The 23,496-nt window shown below is 46.4% G+C and overlaps 1 protein-coding gene across 1 annotated transcript in view; it reads left to right on the forward strand.

Moving 5' to 3' along the window:
* Window positions 1-23,496, forward strand: part of COL20A1 (collagen type XX alpha 1 chain) — a 112,079-nt gene that overhangs the window by 61,330 nt on the left and 27,253 nt on the right. Inside the window, exons 23-28 of the mRNA XM_033153994.1 lie at window positions 4,489-4,631; window positions 6,694-6,803; window positions 12,420-12,578; window positions 19,917-19,994; window positions 20,233-20,319; window positions 22,816-22,869. Of these exons, the coding sequence (XP_033009885.1) occupies window positions 4,489-4,631; window positions 6,694-6,803; window positions 12,420-12,578; window positions 19,917-19,994; window positions 20,233-20,319; window positions 22,816-22,869 (631 nt within the window). The remainder of the gene's footprint in view (window positions 1-4,488; window positions 4,632-6,693; window positions 6,804-12,419; window positions 12,579-19,916; window positions 19,995-20,232; window positions 20,320-22,815; window positions 22,870-23,496) is intronic.

Below are 23,496 nucleotides of genomic sequence, written 5' to 3' on the forward strand. Positions count from 1 at the left end.
TGTCAAGGAGATAAAAAATTATTTGACTTTTAAAGACACCTGAAGGCATCCCTGTACAGGGAAGTGTTTAATGGCTGGTGTTTTGTTGTGTTTTTAATGTTTTGTTGGCCAGAGTGGATTAGGAAGTGGTTGCAAGGTTTATGGCGCACAAAGGTTTCAATTTTAGCAGCATGGGGTGACAGAACCACTTGCTACTGCTGCTTCTTAAACCTGTTTTATGGGTGATTGCACGGTCTATATTGTAATGGGTTGTTCCTTTTCTGATTTTGTGTTATGCCCGACACTCTTGAATTTTGCAGGTCACTTGGGGACTTTGGGTGGAATTCCGCTAAAGAGCCCCGTCAGCAGAAACCCTGCAGAAGGACTTCCACTTGCACAACAGGGCTTTCTCCCCCTTGTGCTCTCCCTTGTGCTCTCCCTTGAAATTGGCTCTGGCAGGGGTCAGGAGGACGCCCCCCCCCCGGAACAACATGCGAGGGGAGGAGAGGGGAGGTAATTCTGTCTGGGCAAGCTGAAAACCTTTCACGGACAGAGCGATTGGAAGGGGCCAGGGAAGGAAAACAGTGAAAAGAAGTTTTTAAAAAATATATCGAGTGGCACTGAACCACCTTGTAAATGGGCAAATGTTCAGTAAGGTGACTGCCGATTTGGGTAATTTGTTCGGCTCTGTCAAATGTGCTAATTTCAAAGTGAAGTCCGCCATTAAAGACGATTCAGGGCAGTCCTAACACAAGGTTAATGAAAGAGTTGTTAAGAAGAATTGCTTTACTTAGGAACATAGGAGGCTGCCTGATATTGAACCAGGCCAATGGTCTATGTCACTCAGAACTGTCTGTAACCAGGGTTTCAGACAGGAATCTTACCTACCCCTGCTTGCAGATCCCAGGGGTTGAATCCGAAACCTTCTGCATGCCAATCAGGTGCTCTACCACTGAGCTACAGAAATGATCTCCGCTGCACAGAAAAACAACAACAACAACAGGAGTTTGAGGCTCCCGTGCTGGTGGATTTGGGTGGAAGTTCAGAGTTTCTGAGGCACCTCTTTCAGAGGACAAAGGAGGTTGTTGCTTTTCATGGAATCGTCTCTGTGCAGAGGCCCATAAATTGATTGCTCAAACGCCTTGGGGTAAATTGAGGAAGCCGCTTAGCTATGCCGCCAGAGCTAGCTGAGGTACTGGAAATGTTTCATCAGCATATATCTCATCTCACTGCTTCTGCTTTCGCTATCTCACACTCGCGGTAACATTAAGCAGCCATCTATCCGGCCATCAGATAAGGCAAATGGATCTCTGCCACGTGCAGTTTTCTGATGACATGCCTATGAATTCCCCTTCTCCTGGTAGTCACTTTTGGGTGGAGCAAACAAACTTTCAACCCACTTTTGGAGGACAACAGTGCTGAGAGAGCACTGTGGCTTCCTCCTTGACACGGAACCAAACTACCTTGTGACTTTCATTGCACAGTCAAAATTAAGGGTGTCTAATTTTCTAAGTTTAACCAGCAGCCATGGAGAGGGGGCAATCAGGATTGGGGCCATGGCACATGAGGAGGGAGTTAACCCTTACCACAACCACATGAAACGCCACCCTCCAGCCTTAATATGTCATTCACCAGGGTATTCTCTTACATTGCATGCCCAGATGCAGATCCCCTCCCCTTCGGGAGTCAATCCAAGAGCAATGATTACCGTATTTTTTCATGTATAAGACTAGGTATTTTAACCCAAAAATTAGGTTTGAAATTGGGCCTCATCTTATACACGGGTAGTGCTGAGGGATGTTTTCTTAATTTGGAGTCCCCCCAAAATAGAGGGCATCTTATACACGGAAAAATACGGTACACACGACAACGTATTTTGGGATTAAAATGGCCACAACTTTATTAACAATTTCAGATGTAGGAAACCTTGGCTTAGGCACTGGGCGTGTATCCCTCTCAGTCCCCCATGCTGGGGCACTGAGGCACAGCAGGGTTAATCGGAACAAAGGGGGGCACTGAAAAACGTGTGTTTACACAGCTGCCCCCCCCTTTCCGCGCAGCTGAGGGGAGATCACCGACCGCCTTTTCAGTGTTTGGCCCGTGACTCCCCTCGCAGCTCCCCCTTTACCGGGGAACCCTGGTTATGCCACTGCAGGAGGGCGTTACTTCACACACCCCTTATTCAATTGATAGACGAAAGGATTCCATCTGTAAGGCTTTTCAGTGGTTGCTCATGAGAAATCAGGCTGACGCAGAAGTTCTAAAAACTAAGTTATTTATTGTGCAGCTATTTACAGTGGAGCTAAAATAAAGACATGCAGCTCATCCCTCTGCAGAGTCCGGGAATGTCTGTTTCCGGTTCTTTGCCAAACATAAGAGGCGCGGGATCCTGAACCCCCGCCTCCCCCCTCTACGTCCTTCCTCTCTGCCAAAACGGGGCGACGGAAAGTGTTCCTCTCCCCCTCTACCCGCTTGGTGCAGAGGCTCTCCATCCCTGCCACAGCCCCTGCTCCGACTTCCTGCCTCCATCTCCCCCTCCCCACTGGAAGAGCGATTGCTTCCTCCACTCGAGGAGGATGACGAACTGCTCAAAGGAGACGGGGGTTCCCTGTACTGCAAACGCCCCGGGATTGCTTCCCACTGCGGTGAGGGGGGTTTCCTGACACCACCCAAGGCCTAAAACAGCCACCCAAGACCACAGAAACCGCGGTCTTGCCACCAAGACTACCTATAGCTGAAAGAACCCACTAGAGGCTTGCCAACCAATCCTCCAGGCCATGCTTAACATCGCCAAACCAGTGTTCATTCCCCCATGGGGTCACGTGCACCCTGTCAGGTCTGGAAACTTGGATTGGTATTATCTTACACTAGCTGTCAGGGACTATTCAGGGTTTTAGACTAGGATCTATCCTAGACCTACCAGGAGATACCAATGGGCCATCTGCATGGAAAGCAAATGCCGTACCCGTGAGCTATGCTCTTTCCCCACAAGCCTGGTATGCTTGTCTGTGATCATTGTGTAAGCTGGCCATCCGATTACCCTGAGGACATCTGCACCTGTTCATAAATACTGGGTCAACTTTGCCACAGTTTTATGGCCTTCTGCAAGTTGTGCAGGTCTCCATTAATCGATGACTTTGGAGCATGACTTTGCTTGCCTCCCAGAGCCTTCTCCGTAATCTGGGGTTTATAATGGCCCGGCATGTATCCCATTTGATTCTATTATTGACTACAGCTTTGCAAAAGCAAGACAGACTGGATTATGAAGAGGCAGGCTGTAGCTTCCTTTTTAAGTTTAATTGCTGAAACACAGGGATAATTTTAATCTTGTTTAAAGAAGCAAAGCTTCTTAACATCAAATTGTGAGATTCCGCAGAGTACCCTTAGTCAAAATGTTCAGAGACTCCAGTTGGTTTGTTCATGTAGCCAGAATATGTGAAGACAAAGAAGAAGAAGGCTTGCCCTTTCAAGGGCATGATGCCATTTTTAAAGATGGAGGGAAAGCATGAGCGTAAGACCTGACCTTTGAGTTGCGTCCATACATTGTTAATTGAACATGGGTCCCAAAAACACCCACGGGACAAGTTAGTCACAATTTAAGCCCCACTGATTTAAGTGGAACTAAGATCCACTTACTTAGTCTGGATTGAACTCATTGCCATGAAGTTAAGAACTAGCAACAATCACACCAAGGAGGCCGATACATGATGCTCATCATATTGATAATTTTTATTTATTAAATTTGTATACCATAGATGTCAGGGTGGTTCACAACATAAAACCACAATTTATATGGTATATATAAACAAAACAAAACAAAACAAAACAAAACAAAACAAAACAAAACAAAACAAAACACCGCACCCCAGTTCTCACCACAATTCTTTGATTTGATGTAGTCATAGAATCATAGAATTGTGGAGTTCAGTTCAACCAGAGCAAAGGCTGTATAAATTCAGCAAAAGAGGCGGGTCCCACAGAACAAAATACCTTGACGGCCAAGGGCTGGGGTAAAGAGGTGTGTCTTCATCATCATCATCAACAACAACAACAACAACAACAATGTTATTATTTATACCCCTCCCATCTGGCTGTATTGCCCCAGCCACTCTGGGCGGCTTCCAACACATATAAAACCACAAAATCATGCGGCAAAAGTTGTACAGTGAAGATGCAGCTCTGTGGGGAGGGAGTTTCACAGTTTATGGGCTGCCCCAGAGAAAGCCCTCTCCCGGGCCATTGCCACCCCACGCTTCTGAAGGCTATGGGAGCACCAAGAGAACGCCCCCTGATGACCTTGGCGTGCAAGATGGTCTGTGAGGATGGATATTTTGGGCCTATGTCATTTAGGGCCTTCTCCAAATCTGGCAGCCAATTTGGTTTCTTTTGGGTCACTAAAACCTCAGGTAGGTTTTAATTGTGTTCAGTCTGTTGCCATGGCACCAGGGATTAACTCTCGGAGGCCATTCCAATGTTCTCTGCTTTTTGTGTCTTCGCTTATTTCCACAGCGAAGTGTTTCCTTCTGGGATGCCAACCGAATACACTATCACTTTCCTCCTCCGGCTCCTGCCAGAAAGCCCCCGGGAAGCCTTCGCTGTGTGGCAGATAACAGATGAGGACTTCCAGCCTGTACTTGGCATCATACTTGACCGTAAGGAGGCCCATCGATCATTCGGCAGGGAGATCTGGTTGCTACCAGGGGTTTGGGGTGGGGGAGCTGAGCCAGAATTTCCCGGAAGACAATTTTCCGAGAAAATTCCAGCCGTTTTTCTTTTCCTTGTGTCTCCTAGACAAAGCAGCCGCTTGGCAGAATCCTCTCTGAGTATCCTGCACTATTTGTGTGCCTGTTATGAACAGGCAATGCATGAACAGGCATCAAATCAGCACCAGACATCGAAAGCATGTTTAATACAGTACACCTTTAAAGCAAAACAAAACAAAACAAAAACAAAAACAAAAACAAAACAAAACAAAACAAAACAAAACAAAACAAAACAAAAAACTGGGAGCTGTAGTTTGTGAAGGTGCTGGGAATTGAAAGCTCTGTGAAGCGGTTCCCAGGATATTTTTCGGGGGGGGGGGGAAGCAACATGCTTTAAATCTGCATTCAACTTGCTTTAAATGTATGGTGCGGATGTGAGCCTAAACTGCCCCAGAGTGATGGCTGGTTCAAGATGCAAAATGGCAGCCGGCTGCACACACGACTGCTCTTTGCTGGCACTGGCACCAGGATCAATGCCCTGCTGTCAGGAGCAGTTCGGTAATAATGGCATCAGTGAATTCTTTATTCAATGAAACAAACAGCTCAGGAGGCCAGGCTTAGTGAGCACAGCAACTCTTCCCAGTTGCAAGTACTGAAGGCCCACAGCTCTCTTCGTTCCCTGGGTCCTTCCCAAGCAATCTGAGAATTCATTGGAGTGGCTGTCTCTGCTCTGCCCTCTTCATACCTCTTCTGGTCCTGGGAAACCAAGGCGGAGGGGAGCTGGTTGCAGCAGGAGCAGGAGACCCCCTGGCTTCTTCAGCAGCCTGCCTGATCTCTGCCTCTTGGCCCCATTCCCTCCAGCCTCCACTTCTGTCTCTGATTCTGGATTGCTCCCTGCTACAGCCTCTTCCTGCTCACTAAACCCTGTTACCTCTTAACTTCTGACATCCCTTCCTCTCAGTCATCTCCCAATCTTCTCCCTCGGACCACTCATCGTCGTCCCACTACCAGTCCCCAGGCTCTGAGCCTTCATCCTTTGGGGGTTCCCCAGCTGGTGCTCAAAAGCAGGTAGCAACATATTTTTATTCATTTTAAAAAATATGTGCCACCTAACTACAATGGTCTTTAAGCAGCGTACAAGAAATACTATAAAAAATGGTAAAAATGGGTTAAAACTATCAAGGTAAAGGTAAAGGGACCCCTGACCATCAGGTCCAGTCATGTCCGACTCTGGGGTTGCGGTGCTCATCTCGCTCTATAGGCCGAGGGAGCTGGTGTTTGTCCGCAGACAGCTTCCGGGTCATGTGGCCAGCATGACTAAACCGCTTCTGGCGAACCAGAGCAGCGCACGGAAACGCCGTTTACCTTCCCGCCGGAGCGGTCCCTATTTATCTACTTGCACTTTGATGTGCTTTCGAACTGCTAGGTGGGCAGGAGCTGGGACCGAGCAACGGGAGCTCACCCCATGGCAGGGATTCGAACCGCCGACCTTCTGATCGGCTAGCCCTAGACTCTGTGGTTTAACCCACAGCGCCACCTGGGTCCCTAAAACTATCAAATCAGTCTTCAATTAAAATGCCTCCTGGAATTTTTAAGAAGAATTCAGTATGCACTGGAGGTTCAATAGGACAGATTCAGATGACTGGTGTACATGATTCATATATTTTCACACATACAGTATGATTCCCGTAGACCAGGGGTGCCCAGACTTTTTTTCCGAAGAGGGCCAGATTTGATATGTGAGGGCCGACCAAGGTTGTTGAGGTTTCTTTCTTTTTTTAGGATTTTACCCCCAGCGGGCCGGATTAGGCCCCCAAAACGGACTTTGGACATGCCTGCCATAGACAATCTCTTGAGATGTTGTTCCATTCACTCAGATTTTCGGTTCTCAAAAGTGTGTTTTACTATTTTCCTGTTTTTACTTCAGCATGTGCAAAGACTATACTGTCTACTGTCCTCTGTGGTTTTCTTTATAACCCCTGGTTTATTTGTGAACTTCCTCCCTCTATAGCCAACAAGAAATCCTTGATATATTTCCACCGTGACTATGAAGCTGATGTCGAGGAAGTCACTTTTGACCAGCAGGAAGTGAAGAAGATATTCTACGGCAGTTTTCACAAGGTCCTTTATCCAAAGAAGAAACCCATTCAGGATGATTAAAAAAAAAAATTAATGTCTTCCTTTCCTCTCTAAATGATGATTCTAGAAATATACTTGGGACATTTGCTAACCTGTTGGTGTTTGTACGTGCCGAGATACTAATGAATGATGGGGTGTGCGCCAGCATAATAATGAATTACTAAATCACTTCCTGTCTGCATGCATTAATCTAGGTAAATGTACGCAATGAGTTTCCAAGAAGATATGCAGTAAGGACACGGGCACAATCTGCAAAAAGGAAAATAATAATAATAAGGATCCAGTGACTCAGGGATTTAAAAATGATCTGAAAATTAAACTGACGCAATTAGCTGGACCTATAAAGTGACCTTATACTGAGTCAGACCATTGGTCCTCTGAAGCTAGAATTGTTTGTTCTAATTGGCAGCAGATTTGCAAGGTTTCGAGCCAAAATGTTTCCTAGCCTTGCTATTTGAGATCCGTTTCAACTGGGGGTGCCGTAGCATGAATCTGGGGCCGGCTGGAAGCATAGCATGTACAAAACACTGCTGAACCTTTCGTTACGTAAATACAATACCGGTAGCGACGTAACAGGCTTTATGTAACAGTATAACTTCTATATTTTTTTTAAAAAAATCAACCTATCATGTCACAACATGTAATTCCATAGACCAAATTATCATATGAGCGGACCGTATCCTGAGAGATTAAAGTCCAGCGGATAGATCAGGAGATGCAGACTATTCATTTCTTATATTAGCAATAACCACGATGTGGAACGCTTACATCAATCTTGTAGTGTTCCACGTGTCTATGGAATTACATATTGTGACATGATATGCTGAATTGTTTTTTGAAATACAGTGGTACCTCAGGTTACATACGCTTCAGGTTACATACGCTTCAGGTAACAGACTCCGCTAACCCAGAAATAACGCTTCAGGTTAAGAACTTTGCTTCAGGATAAGAACAGAAATCGTGGTCTGGCGGCACAGTGGCAGCAGGAGGCCCCATTAGCTAAAGTGGTGCTTCAGGTTAAGAACAGTTTCTGGTTAAGAATGGACCTCCGGAACGAATTAAGTACATAACCAGAGGTACCGCTGTAGAAGTTATACTGTTACATACAGCCTGCTACGTCACGTGTGTCGTTACCAGTAAGCATAGCATGTGCGCGACCAGTGAGCTGTAACTACTCAATATCACATGTTGTGCATGCACTGTGATTTTGTTTTTGCTTGTAAATACATGCAGGTCCTGCTATCCAAACACTCCTTTTACGAAAACTCACTTATTCAAGCACCAAGCATTAGTACCCAAACCTCGCCATACGCACAGATATCCAAACAGTCGGACCTGCGTGTAGTACTCTAAACATATGAGCAGTCTTAAACAAGCCTCCCTTCTTTGTGTTTTGCTGGTGGGGGACGGGGAGGAAGGGGGAGAGTTTGGTCAAATAAGAGAGCATTTTTGACTTCATTGTTTGCCTTCTGCAAGGTTTGAGAGAGTTTTCCTGCTTTTAAAAAATCATTTTGGGTACAAACGTCTATGGTTGGGAACGCATTAAAAATTTCCCCATAGGCATCAGTGGAAATGGTTGGCTCGTTATGTGAACATCCGCCTAACAAATGATTTCCTGAGAACACACTATGTTTGGGTAGCAAGATCTGTGTGTATATACATATATACACACACTATATTTGTTGTTGTTGTTGTTCAGTCGTTCAGTCGTGTCCGACTCTTCGTGACCCCATGGACCAGAGCACGCCAGGCACGCCTATCCTTCACTGCCTCCTGCAGTTTGGCCAAACTCATGTTAGTAGCTTCGAGAACACTGTCCAACCATCTCATCCTCTGTTGTCCCCTTCTCCTTGTGCCCTCCATCTTTCCCAACATCAGGGTCTTTTCCAGGGAGTCTTCTCTTCTCATGAGGTGGCCAAAGTACTGGAGCCTCAACTTCAGGATCTGTCCTTCTAGTGAGCACTCAGGGCTGATTTCTTTGAGAATGGATAGGTTTGATCTTCTTGCAGTCCATGGGACTCTCAAGAATCTTTGTCCATGGAGTTTTCTTGGCAGGGATACTGGAGTGGCTTGCCAGTTCCTTCTCCAGGTGGATCACGTTTGGTCCAAACTCTCCACTATGACCTGTCCATCTTGACCTGTCCATAGCTTCCCTGAGTAATTCAAGCCCCTTCCCACGACATGGCAGTGATCCATGAAGGGGCACTATATTTGTGGCATGCATCAAATGCAAACTTTCATAGGTCTTTGATTGGATAACCTGGGCCATAAACCTCTGCCTTCTTATCCCCTTTATATTATTTGCTCCTGGAGTGTCATAGCACCTCTTTTGATTCCTGGCTCTTAGCCTTTTTTCTTTGGCAAATCAATGACCTTCGCAAGGAATATCATCTGTGAGTCCACTTTGGTCAACAGCCATGATTTAAAGAGGCAGGGCCCAGTATTTCTGGGTGCTTCTCAAGCTTAGCTGGGTTTCAACTGTGAATTATTTAATGCCTTACTGAAGCCAATTGTTTCTCATCTTACTTGTGCCTTTGACAACGCCTGCTTTACAGAATTGGCAGGCTCTTACTGAAAGGAGGGGACGATGGCAATGCTCTCTCTGTTCCCTTCTCCTGTTTCCAACGTGTTCCTCTCTCTGCCCGGAACAGGCACTTCCTCTGTCTCCAGTCGTCCACATTCCTCTTCTACTTCCAACTTCTCCACTAAGGCATTTCCTTTTGAAAAAACCTTTCCTGTGTTGCGCTTTCAGCTTAGGTGAGACCCACATCTTGCTTGCTCATCCGGAGGTTGCAGACCACCTCTGCACATTTTCTTCTTCACGCATTACACCAAAAGCACCAAAAGATGAAAGCATAATTCAGTTCCTCCTGCCTATTATACATGGTTTCATTTTTGCGGCTTGTTACATAAACTTGGGATCAGATGAGCCGAGATTTCTGATACACATCCTGAAGATGTTGTTTTTTGCCCTTCCTTAAGAAGCTTTTGCAAAATAATAATAATAATAATAATAATAATAATAATAATTCTTCCAGTAGCACCTTAAAGACCAACTAAGTTTGTTCTTGGTATGAGCTTTCGTGTGCATGCACACTTCTTCAGATACACTGAAACGGAAGTCACCAGACCCTTATATATACTGAGACCCTTCTGAGTAATACCCCTCCCCACTCTCTCACTGTATATAAGGGTCTGGTGACTTCTGTTTCAGTGTATCTGAAGAAGTGTGCATGCACACGAAAGCTCATACCAATAACAAACTTAGCTGGTCTCTAAGGTGCTACTGGAATAAAAAAAATTAATTTTTATTTTGTTTTGACTATGGCAGACCAACACGGCTACCTACCTGCAACTTTTGCAAAACGATCTCTCAAAATTATGGATTTCGTTGCCCTTCGATAGGGCAGAAAATTCTGGGTGCAACTGTGGATACTGATTTAATATTTGCTAATATTATTTTAACAGAATGGCAGGAAATGGTGTTTTGAACCCTACTTCCTCTAGTTTCTCTCTTAGCCCATCATTTCCAGTATGAAGTTAAAAAAAATTACAGATTCATGCAGCATCAGCTGAGACAAACTTTTATTAGAATTTTCTTCCCTCCCACCCCCACCCCCCAAGAAAAAAATCAGGAAAATACTGCCTCCATTTTTACACCCATAAATAGCACAGATAATTTTGGGAGGTGGTTTTTGGCCATAAGCTATGAGTGGACTCTCTTCTCAAAACACACATCCTTTCAGGATAGAAACTCTCTACTTTTCCCATTGGTTTGGACTGTGGCCCATTTGTCGGAGCATAGCATTCGTCTCCAAAACAGAGGCCATTTACATTTTTCTCCGCGACAGAGAAAATCACAGTTTCCTCCTCTCCCAGTTTGTTTGCTTCCCACCGAGTGCCAGTGACCAGATTGCAGGAAGAAAAAGTCTTTCGGAAATACACTGAAATTTTCTGTTTTAAGAGCCCATTTGACACAAAATGCAATTGGCTACCTTTTCCTAAAATTACTTCTACTGCAACTGGTAGCCACTAGGGTTTAAAATAATAATACCATGGTACAAATGGTACCAGTGTGGTGTAGTGGTTAAAAGCGGTAGACTCGTTATCTGGGGAACCGGGTTCGCGTCTCCTCTCCTCCACATGCAGCTGCTGGGTGACCTTGGGCTAGTCACACTTCTCTGAAGTCTCTCAGCCCCACTCACCTCACAGAGTGTTTGTTGTGGGGGAGGAAGGGAAAGGAGAATGTTAGCCGCTTTGAGACTCCTTCGGGTAGTGAAAAGCAGGATATCAAATCCAAACTACTCCTCCTCCTCCTCCTCCTCCTCCTCCTCCTCCTCCTCCTCTTCTTCTTCTTCTTCTTCTTCTTCTTCTTCTTCTTCTTCTTCTTCTTCTTCTTCTTCTTCTTCCCTGCAAAAAATAACTCCATTGGAAATGGCTTAGACTGAAGTCTAGTTCACACACTAGGTCAACCATTTCATGGACTGGTAGGTAGCCGTGTTGGTCTGCCATAGTCAAAACAAAATAAAATAAAAAATTCCTTCCAGTAGCACCTTAGAGACCAACTAAGTTTGTTCTTGGTATGAGCTTTTGTGTGCATGCACGCTTCTTCATGGACTGTAAGACTCTTGATTGCAGCAAGGAAACCTTACAAGTGGTTGCTCTGTCATAGATCATTAGATGTTAGCGATAGGAGTTCTAGCCTAGCCTTCCTGGTATGCTGCTTTTCTATGTGCAGGGAAAGTTTGTTTTTAATAGGGAAACACTCCACAGTACACACACACACACACACTGTCTGGTATATTCCACAAAGAGCTTCCCCACCTGATCTGCTGATTGTGTGAACTAAGCCTGCGTACTCGAGAGTTCCCCAGGTCTCTCTCCCACAGCAAGCTCCCTGGGTCAGCAGAGCTTTGACCTTAATCTAAGCCCAAAATGCTACCCTGGGACCACATTCATTTGAAACATAGGACACATTGAAAGTGCTATGACTGCCAGAGTTTCCTGTGAAGAGGGACCGATGGTTAAGCCACTCTGAGAATTGTACCTCTCTCTTAGCACCCAAAACGAACTACAGCTCCCAGAATTCCTTGGAGCAAAGCAAGCCACGAGTGTTTAAAGTGGCATTGTAGTGCTTTAAATGCATGCTGTGTGTGTGGACTGGTGCCGTTCTACCCCAGGGAAGGGCAGACTCCTGATGTGAAAGATCTCGTATGACTTTTACTAGAACCCTAAGATCCACCAACCAGAGTCTGGTGCAAGAAACATACAAATTAGAATTAAAGAATTCTGGGCCGCAGAATTTGTTTGGAGTCTGAGAACTAAACAGGACACACAGTCCGTGCAAAAATCTTCCCATGGTGACTGTCATCCGGCTTTCTTCATTTCAGCAGGATGGTTTGGGAGGCAGAGAGTAATTAAACCATTAGCAGAAATCTTTGCTGATCTGCCAAAAAAATTACCTAGGCACCTGCTTTCTGCCACCCCCTTGCTCTAAACCGTGTCGTGCCCATTATTTTGCCAGGTTGCGTTGCGGTGCATCGAGCTCTCCAGCCCCCGTGGTGCAGCTCAATGAAACTATTCTTGTCTGCTGAGCAGGTGCACGTATCCGTGAGCCGTTCCAGGGTCAGGCTCTATATCGACTGCAAGAAGACATCGGAGAAATTGCTTGGAACTTCGGAGAGCATTTCGACGGCTGGCTTTGTAATGCTCGGGAAGCTGACCAGGACGCGAGGGCCACGGAGCGGGTCAGCAGCGGTGAGTCCCGCTTCATGTGAGGGGCCCCTTCCTTGGTCCAGGTCAACATGTGCTCTTGGGTGAAAGATGTAGAAGCACTGGGCAGAAAAGCTCAGGGTGATGCCCATTCATCCTTGTGGATTCGACCAAGAATTATTCTGGCACCCCTGTAGACTGACTGAGTTGGGGCTCTTCATTCCAGAAGGGGGACCAGTGTCCCCAGTGAGATGTCTCTAAGGCTTGTGGGGTCCTTTCTGATGCTCTGGGTTGTGTTTTGGTTGCATTCTGCTGTAGTAGAACCCTTGTTTCCTACTAGGTTTTACTCAGAGTATACCCGCGGGAGTTACCGTATTTTTCTGGGCATAAGCCTAGGTTTTTTTTAAAAAATATTAAGCTTAAAAATTGGGGTCATCTTATACATGGATAAGGGACGCGGGTGGCGCTGTGGGTTAAACCACAGAGCCTAGGGTTTGCCGATCAGAAGGTCGGCAGTTCAAATATCCGCGACAGGGTGAGCTCCTGTTGCTTGGTCTCTGTTCCTGCCAACCTAGCAGTTCAAAAGCACATCAAAGTGCAAGTAGATAAATAGGTACCGCTCCAGCGGGAAGGTAAACGGTGTTTTCATGCGCCGCTCCGGTTCGCCAGAAGCGGCTTAGTCATGCTGGTCACATGACCCGGAAGCTGTATGCCAGCTCTCTCAGCCAGTAACGCGAGATGAGCGCCACAACCCCAGAGTCGTTTGCGACTGGACCTAACGGTCAGGGGTCCCTTTACCTTTTATACATGGATAGTGGTGAGGTTTGACAGGTGATTGGTGGCTGCCACAAGCCGGAGATTGTCAGTGGCGTTCCACAGTGTGGCGAGTTCCACAGGCTATTGGCTGCTGCGACAATTGGGCAGGTGATTGGTGTTTGCTGTCAGCGAGCGATCAAACGATTTGTCGATTTGTCGGAGTGTGTGCGATTGGCTGTGTTGGTCCTGCGGGTGAGCGATTTTTGACAACCCCCCCCCCAAAAAAAAGCTCAACAAGTCTGGGCAATCCCCCCCAAAAGCTCAAGAACTCTGGGCAACCCCCCCCCCCAATTTTCTCAATTTGTAGTCCCAAAAAGGGTGGGGCGTCTTATACATGGGGGTGTCTTATACACAGAAAAGTACGGTAATTGACCTAAGTCAGAGTCTCCCACCAGCATGTGGATATCTGCTTGCACAACAGAACTTTCCCCACTCTTCTCCCCCAATGTACACCTTGTGCCCTCCCCTCCCTGAATCTGCTCTGGAGGGTTGGGGGCACCTGTAGAACAGCTTTTGGTGATGTGTGGAGGGTGGAGAGGGTGGAAAGTTCTGTTGCACAAGCAACCACTGAAAAGGCCCTGTTACGCCCTTCACTCTCCGACAGTGACTAATAGGAGGCGGGGCAGTAATCCAGAGAAGAGTCGCAGTTCCCCACTAAATACATCAGTTGTGGGATGCGACTGATTTTTGTAAAAAGATTTCTTTGATTCAAGTGTGCTCTTAGGTTTATCTTGCAAAAGAATATTATTCCCAAAAATTGCTATGTGATGCTGATTGACAGCCGTCTTGTTGGATTTGCGGTGGGGGGAGGGAGGGGAGCCTCAATCATTTTTTTCTTTTTCTTTTGCATCTGTTAAATACATATGCAGCATATTACTTTTTGGCTTCTTTAACGGATCTTGAATCACTGAAATGTAGCTAAGGAACAGCTTTCCTCAGAACTGCTGCCCTCAGATAGCCAGAGTGCCTGCCTCATTATTAGTTAAAAAAAAACACCCCCCAAAAACCTAGATGTAACTATTAAAATACCCTTTTGAGCTGTAGAGCTTGTTTTAAGTCCATTTGCTACTCAATACTTACCCTCTGTCCACTCAGTCAGTCTACTGACTCGTAGTGAGATGCACAATTTTAATAATAAAATTTAAAAAACCTTGATTTAATAGGGATGGCAAAGCTGCCCTCAACTTGATTCACCCTCAATATTTCTTGGCAAATCGGGTGGTGTGGAGAAAGCTCATTTAATTTCTGCGAGTTCTCATAATGCTAGTGGTACGTGTTGTAACGTGGGGATCGTGATTCAGCAAGTGATTTCAGCTCTGACATAGCAGGCAGGAGACAGCTTCTTCATGTACCGGCAACACTCTTTATTCAGACAAACAAGACTGGGTAACTGAGGAGAGGGATGCTACATTTATAGGGACAGAAAGACTGGCTAGAAAGGATACATTTTGGAGGGAAATCTCAAGCAATCACAAAGCTGCCTTTTGGTGGAAACCAATAAGACTGAGGATCCAAATGCAGCAACTTGAATGAACCAATAGTAGCTGTTCCTTCTGGAACAGGAAGGCAGTTACTTTCCCCTAATGTGAATACAGACAATAGTAATGCAGATATGATAACCCTTGAATCAATACACAACAGTACGCATTCTTGCATGATGCACATTCTTGCCTCACCCTCTGGGAAATGTAGTCTAGTTATAGCATCCACCACACATCACCAGCAGTGGTGGAAAGATGCTTGCAAACTCAACCACAATACACAGATCAAGTATAGCTAGCCAGGAGGAAGGGAGGTCTCAGTCAGGAGGATGGGATGGGATGGACCACAACTGTGGAACAACCTTTGTAATGTGTGGCCAAGATTCAATGGAGGGCGGTCGAGATTCAGCGGTGGGGGGGGGTCTCTTCCAGATGAATTGCAACAACGGAACTAACTCCTGCTATTGCCACCTCCATATCTCACTTTGGAGGGTTTGAGGAAACCCCAGACCAGTTTTGGGGACACAAGGGGTGGGGGGCATGTGTGTGAGATGCAGGTTTGGGACACAGGTGGCATTGTAGTCTAAACCACCGAGCCTCTTGGGCTTGCAGATCAGAAGGTCAGTGGTTCGAACCCCCATGGTGGGGTGAGCTCCCATTGCTCTGTCCCAGCTTCTGCCAACCTAGCAGTTTGAAAGCATGCCAGTGCAAGTAGATAAATAGGTACCACTGTGGCAGGAAGGTAAACGGCGTTTCCGTGCGCTCTGGTTTCCGTCACGGTGTCTTGTTGTGCCAGAAGCAGTTTAGTCATGCTGGCCACATGACCTGGAAAGCTGTCTGTGGACAAACGCCGGCCCCTTCGGCCTGAAAGTGAAATGAGCGCTGCACCCCATAGTCGTCTTTGACTGGACTTAACCATCCAGGGTACCTTTACCTATGTGTGTGAGAGGAGAGGAGAGCGGATTCCATTGCACTTCTGAAAGTTCTTCTGTATGCGCAAGGATTAAACTATGCAAACCAGAGTATTTCCCAAAAGCTGTCTCCTTTCTGGTACCTATTTTTTGCCAGAACTGTGTGGTTTCAGCACACCTCTATTCTCTACACGTAACTGGGAACCCAATAAAGGCAGGGCTCCTGAGAGCCCCCTGCACATGCAGCTGTGTACTTGGAGTTCCTCTACACCAGCCTTCACTGCCCTGCTGGCCTGCTGGCTGGGCCTGAAGATAGCTGTAGTCTAAAACATCTGCAGGGCCCAGGTTGGTGAAGGCTGTTCAATGCTAGAGAAGGTGTGGGAAACCTTTGACCCTCTTGTTGTTGTTGTTGTTGTTCAGTCGTTCAGTCGTGTCCGACTCTTCGTGACCCCATGGACCAGAGCACGCCAGGCACCCCTATCCTCCACAGCCTCCCGCAGTTTGGCCAAACTCATGTTAGTAGCTTCGAGAACACTGTCCAACCATCTCATCCTCTGTCGTCCCCTTCTCCTTGTGCCCTCCATCTTTCCTAACATCAGGGTCTTTTCTAGGGAGTCTTCTCTTCTCATGAGGTGGCCAAAGTATTGGAGCCTCAACTTCAGGATCTGCCCTTCCAATGAGCACTCAGGGCTGATTTCTTTAAGGATGGATATGTTTGATCTTTTTGCAGTCCATGGGACTCTCAAGAGTCTCCTCCAGCACCATAATTCAAAAGCATCAATTCTTCGGCGATCAGCCTTCTTTATGGTCCAGCTCTAGTTGTCACTAAACTACAATTCCCATCATCTCTTGTCATTGACCATCCTTACTATGAGTGATTGGAGTTGTAGTTCAGCAACATCTGGGTGGTCAAAGATTTCACACTCCAGCTGTAGAGCATAGACATTCCAATGAATGCACATCTGTTTGGCATGGAGCCAGCATCCTTCTTTCGTATATAGATTCTCTTCCACTGGGCTTGAATGCCTGCAAAGGGCTAATGTCTCCAGCTGTTATTGGGTGGATAGTATGATGGGTGGATCTCTTCCTAGACAGGCTGGCTTATTTATTTCAGGTAGTTCCTTATCTTACCTGCCACCTCCTTTGAACGGCAACAGAGTAAAACTTTCGTTGTGTCTCTGAAACCAATTACTGAGCCACCAGGAGAAGGTGTTGAGAGAATGAGAACTCCAACATTGCTGTTCCCAAGAATTTAAGTGGGAAGGGTCTACCAGCTTGGTCTCTCTGAAACCACTGGCCATTTTTGCCATTTGACCTACACAGCTCACAGACATCGGGATTTATTTATTTATTTATTAATAATAATAATCATTATTTTTTCTAAAAAAAATATTAAGGCTTTCAAAATTGAACAACAAACAAACAAACAAACCTCAGAGTTCTGGCTTGGGGAAAACAAAGATGCTAATGATGTTTTCTGCCTCTGTGCAAACAAGCTGGAGTTTCACAGCAGACAGAAAAATCTTGGCAGATACACATCCGTGGGTTGGAGGAAGAGGAGATGTTATTCTCAGAGGTGCCTCGCTGAGGCTCGGTAGGAGGTGATTAGAGTTTTTTTTTGCTTCCGTTTCCATATTTGGAAAGATTTGAGGCGCTATTTCAGGAAACTGAAAGTTTAGTTATCTGTAGCTCTGTCCTTCCTTAACCTTGTTGTTGGTCCATTATAATCTCTATTAATATTATTATTAATAACAGAGGTGGGCCAAATGAAGCCATCAAACCTCGCTATGTAACCTCAGGGCTCTCCCCAGCTGCTCCCCTCACCGCTACTGATTTGCACCCTTCTTGGGGTTTTTAATTTTTTTTTGCCAGGCTGGAATGTGTCCTTGGACTCTGATAATGTGTCTTGCCTAATATTATCATCATGCCCTGCCTTTGCCCCTGATGGCACTTAAGGTGGCTTACAGATAAAATTAGGACCTGCTGAAAACACAGGAAAAAAGACTAAAAACAAAACAAAACACATTGATAATTGCAAATATATACATATATAAAATCTGTTTAAACCATACCAAATAATTACCGTAAAACAGCGCAGCCCCAGCCCCTTCATTAAAAGCAGTCAGTTCCCCAAAGCCTGTTGCAACAAGAAAGTCTTCACCTGCTGGCCGAAGGACAGCAAGGAGGGAGAGACTTCCAAAGTTGGAGCCACCACCAAGAAGGCCCTCTCCTTGCTTGTCCAGATGGAGAATAGAGAGGAGTGTGTGACTGTGTAAAAATAAGAACACAGTACAAAAGTAAAAGTAGCATTATTTGCTTCACTCACTTTTACTTCTTGCCCTGCCCACTGCTGCTGTGTGGCCCCCAGAAGGTTGCACAGAAGGGAATGTGGCCCTCGGTCTGAAAATGACTCCCAGCTTCTGCTATAAGAGAGACCACAGCACATATGGGCTTTGCTGCAACTTTAATTTCCTTCTGTTTTGTTCTTCCATTTATTTATTTTTGCCCCACCCCACCCTCTGGGTTACTGATACTCACGAGAGATGGTGAGCATGGATGGAAATGAGCTGCCAAGGAGTGTGGTGGAGTCTCTTTCTTTGGAGGTCTTTAAGCGGAGTCTTGACAGCCATCTGTCAGGAATGCTTTGACGGTGTTTCCTGCTTGGCAGGGGGTTGGACTGGATGGCCCTTGTGGTCTCTTCCAACTCTATGATTCTATGATTCTATGAAATGCAGTGCAAAGAGGAACCTTGATTCACCAGGAGTTCATATGAATGAGCTGGTACATGCTACGGTTTTTCCATGCACACAATCACTTGTGCGCATTGGTAATTCAGAAGGGAGGTATCAGGAAGGAAGAACTGTAAATTGCAGCAGCACTCTTCAGTTCTGGATTTAATTTTAGACATTCTCGATGCTAAATGGCATTGGTGACACATGCCTTCATTCCGGGGTGGGGAACCTGTGCCAGTGGCACAGATTTCTATCTCCCTCTACCCCACTGGCCAACTGGGGCAGGTGGGCAGAGTCCAATCAGCACCAAGCACGATTGCATTTTCCACTCATCGAGAGACGAGCAGAGACTTCATGCATGGCATGGGGTTGGTCTGGATGACACTCAGGATCCCTTCCAACTCTTTGATTCTATTATGATTTTATGACTCCATGATTCCATCCTGCTCTCTGCAGGGATTTTTTCGACAGCATGTTCCACATAGGGGACACACTGGCAATGCAGCACCGGGCAGGATTGGTGTCACTCAGCACCAACAGGTGGATGAATTTCCATAAGGGTTTTTTTTTTAAAAAAAAGTAACATAAACTGTTGTGGAAATGTGGAGAAAGGAACTTAAGGCCAGGAAAATGTAAACTTGAGATGAACCAAAACTGAAACTATCCCTTGCGCTATGCAATAAAACTAGGAAGGATCAGTAAATACAGTTAAACCTCACCCTTCTTCACTGCCCTTCTCCCTGCCCCCCCCCAAAATCCCAACTGTGAAGATAAAATGGGAAGGAGGAGAACTATACGTCACCTGGAGTTCCTTGGAGGAAACGTGCAATACAAATGCAACCATCACCATTATCTACCGTATATACTCGAGTATAAGTCGACCTAAATATAAGCCGAGGCACCTAATTTCCCTACAAAAATGTGGGAAAGCTTATTGACTCAAGTATAAGCCGGTTCACCTTTGCCACTGTGGTAGAGGAGGAACGAGCAGCCCAAAGCAGCCCTTTGGGCTGCTCCTTCCTCTTCCTCCTTTGCCGCTGTGGAGCTCACCCCGTCGCAGGGTTTCGAACCGCCATTCTTCTGATCAGGAAGCCCTAGGGCTCTGTGGTTTAACTCACAGCACAATGTTCCCTTGTGTTATACAGAGAAGGCTGGGATCCTGTCCTGTTTAAGCAGGAGCCAGGGAAAGTGAGCACCTGTGGTGTTTTAATACTTCCTTAACTGATAGGCTTTCTGCCTTCTGGGGTCTAAAGTTTGCATTTATGTGAGCAGTTCAGGAATGGAACAAGCTGCCTGGGGAGAGTAAAGAACCACCATTCTTGTACACTTCTTAAGGAATGGTTGACTTGAGTATAAGCCGAGGGCAGCTTTTAAAGCACAAAAAGTGTGCTGAAAAACTAGGCTTATACTCAAGTATATATGGTAACTCTGTTGTATTTATAGTTCCAGCTGCAGTCACTGCAGATTGTGTGCAGCAGTTTGTGGCCCGAAGAGGACAGATGTTGTGATGTTCCAGCAATGGTAAGTATGGAGGCTCCACATCTTCCTAGCATGGGGATTTATGATGCACCTGCGCTACAACTGCACAATGGTTTTATACCAGTTTCCTTGTGATTGCTGCCTCCACCAAAGAATGTTGAGAGAACAGCAAGTTGGTAAGGCAAATGAGAGAATCATAACTGCCCCTGCAAGAAAGGGGTTTGTTTTCGCCTGTTTAGAGTTCCACTCGTGAGTCCCATCTCTTTTGCTGCTGTTTCAGAGAGATGAAGAGGTCTGCCCTAGCTTCCTCCCGTCCTGCAGCTGCACTTCTGATATCCAGGGCCTCCCAGGGCCTCCAGGGCCTCCGGTGAGTTGAGCTTTCGTTCCCAGGAAAATGGCATTGCGCATAACCACCCAGGGAACAGAATCGCACCTGCGACTTCCACCCACTTCTCTTTCCCATTTCGGAAAGCAGGGGTGTTTTAAGAGGGTACATGGCTATGTTCTCTTTCCTCTGTCAAAGGCCTCTGGGTACCAGCTGGTGGAAACCCCAGGAGGATGAGCATTGTTGCACTCAAGTCCTGCTTGCAGGTTTGCAAGAGGGATCTGCTTGGCCACCGTCAGAACATGATGCTGGACAAGGTGGGCCTTTGCTCTCACCCAAAATGGCTCTTCGTATGTAGCATCTGTGGCGGAATAATGCCTGCTGATGATTCAGGTTCATCATGGGCTAACCTATCACTCCCATGTTAGGTAGGTGTTCCCTGGGAGGCGGAGCTAGTTGGCATTCTAAAAGGAGGGGGAACAACCTTAAAAGGCAGTTGGGGGTTTGGCAGTTGGGGGGTGGAGGATTAGAGAGAGAAAATGTGAGGTTGGGCTTTGGGGAATGTGAGGAAAGGTCATTACCATTGCTAACGGGATGCAGGAAATATTATAACTAAGCTGAATTACATGAGAAGAAGATTTGTACCAGTAATAACCCGAGACATCCATGTTTTCAAGTTACCTAATAAAGTTAAATGTGCTTAAACGTTCGTTGACTCTGGCAGTGTATCAGTACCTTAAGAGGTGCGACTAAGAGGAGAGAACAAAGCTTTCCTGGGGAAGAGGAAACTGTTTGCTTATTCTCCTGTCATACAGAGGGCTGGACAGTGAAGCCAAGTGTGCCACTTATTTGCCTAAAGGGGAGAGGCAAACTGCAGTAGTTGGGAATCCTGGTAGGGAGATCAACCGTAGAGCCCTGAGGTACCCCAGAGACAACTCCCATATGAACACTGAAGGATTCATCCTAGTTGTCAGTGAAACTTGGGGAGAGTCACTGTTGGGGAAGTATTGAAGGGGAGGGAATAGGATCCCTCACAGCATCCTCTTTAGGGAATGCTCTCCCCAAAGGGCCATGCCTGGTGCCTATGCTGTGGTCTCTTAGTTGCTAGGTAAAATACATTCCTGTTCACCCAAGCTTGCTTATTACAACATATCCGGTGCTTCGGTTTTTGCACCTTGATGAATTTATGCTGGCTTTTCATGGCTTTAGCTGCCGCGTTGTCGTTTTGCCGATTTTAGTTGCTTTCGTTCCCTTGCGATTTAATTCCGAGTTTTAAGGGCTTTTATCTTAAATTGTATTTTGTTTTGTTCCCCCCGTGTAAAAACCACCCAGATGGTCAGTATGTAAATGCAACGTTCGTAAGTCCTGTTTGGAATTTGTTGCCGTGCAGGAAACATTCAATCTGCACCCAAAGCCTTCTCTGTTTGGTACTGCCTAATCCAAAACAGTAATCCAACGGATTAAAAAAAAAAAGGAAGAAAAATGGGCGGAGGGGGGGGGAGCAGAGCACTGTTTAATCTGTCAATAGTTCATGCATCACCTGGGCGTGCTTGCAGTTTAGTATGTTTCTAGATCCACTGGTGATGTGGTCAAGTCCGGATGAATTCATAACGACCATCCTGCTCCCCATCAAACGTCTGTTCTCCGTCACAGCCAGAATGCCCATGTGGAATTTCTACAAGGACAAACCTCTTTTTCCCAGTTGCTTTTTCATGCAAGTGCCTGGAATACAGATTAGCCTGCCTGGCAAAGTCGGAAGCACTTGGAGAAAAAAAAGGCTGTGGCTCCCATCACTGTAATAAGATGTTTCCCCTTGTAGAGAAGTGTTTGCCTTTAACAAGGTTTTCTGCTGTTAACCTACACAGATATCTGTTCTCCATCTGTGGGCAAAGTGGGTTGGGTGACTGGCAGGTGAAGCTTGGCTCTCGAGCTGCAGGACCGCTTGGTGGCTGCTTTTCACCTGTTTTGAACATCAGATCTAGGGCTAGCCCCAGATTTCAGGAGGCCTTGAGATGGTCTCACCCCACCCCACTGGACCCCTCATCCTCCTCTTTGCAGTGGCACTGCTATCTCTTTCCCTCCTGCCAGTGTGGTGTAGTGGTTAAGAGCGGTAGACTCATAATCTGGGGAATCGGGTTCACGTCTCCTCTCCTCCACATGCAGCTGCTGGTTGACCTTGGGCTAGTCACACTTCTTTGAAGTCTCTCAGCCCCATGTTTGTTGTGGGGGAGGAAGGGAAAGGAGAATGTTAGCCGCTTTGAGACTCCATCGGGTAGTGATAAAGCGGGATATCAAATCCAAACTCTTCTGCTACCCCAGTTATTCCCGCTCTCTCCCCTCCCCCATCTCTTATTGTTAGGAACAAAATCTTTGTTGCCGCCTGGTGACAGTGCTGACATCTACACTTCCACTTTCCGAGAAAGGGCCGAAAAGGGGTCCGTCTTCTTCAGAGAATGCCTTTGCCACCACTGCTGTTTGCTGTGGTGGAAAGGAAAGCATTTAGGAATTGGTTTTGTTGTTTTGTCGCTTGTTCTTCAGGGTAGTCCTGGAAGGAGAGGACCTCAGGGGGAACAAGGCGAGCCAGGCCCCCAGGTAAGTGGTGCTGCATCTAAACCAGCTGGTGACTAGAGGGTCAGACATATTCATGGAGAGTAAAGCTATCAGTGGCTAAAGGTAAAGGTAAAGGGACCCCTGACCATCAGGTCCAGTCGTGTCCGACTCTGGGGTTGCCGCACTCATCTCGCATTAATGGCCGAGGGAGCCGGCGTACAGCTTCCGGGTCATGTGGCCAGCATGACTAAGCCGCTTCTGGCGAACCAGAGCAGCACACGGAAACACCGTTTACCTTCCCGCTGGAGTGGTCCCTATTTATCTACTTGCACTTTGACGTGCTTTCGAACTGCTAGGTGGGCAGGAGCTGGGACCAAGCAACGGGAGCTCACTCCATCGCGGGGATTCGAACTGCTGACCTTCTGATCAACAAGCCCTAGGCTCAGTGGTTTGACCCACAGCGCCAACTGGGTCCCTCTATCAGTGGCTACTATCCATAATTGCTAGGTTCTCCCTCCACTGTCGGAGGCAGTATAGTGGGGGGCGGGGGGACTGTGATTATCATGCTCACTGCTCATCGCTGCCAGCATTTTTTTTTGTATTCTGCCTCTACATAGTTAAAACCATGCTCAAGGCAGCTTACAACATGACAAGGTTGACATAATTACG

Source organism: Lacerta agilis, chromosome 6 (assembly GCF_009819535.1).
Source record: "Lacerta agilis isolate rLacAgi1 chromosome 6, rLacAgi1.pri, whole genome shotgun sequence".
Taxonomy (NCBI): Eukaryota; Metazoa; Chordata; class Lepidosauria; order Squamata; family Lacertidae; genus Lacerta; species Lacerta agilis.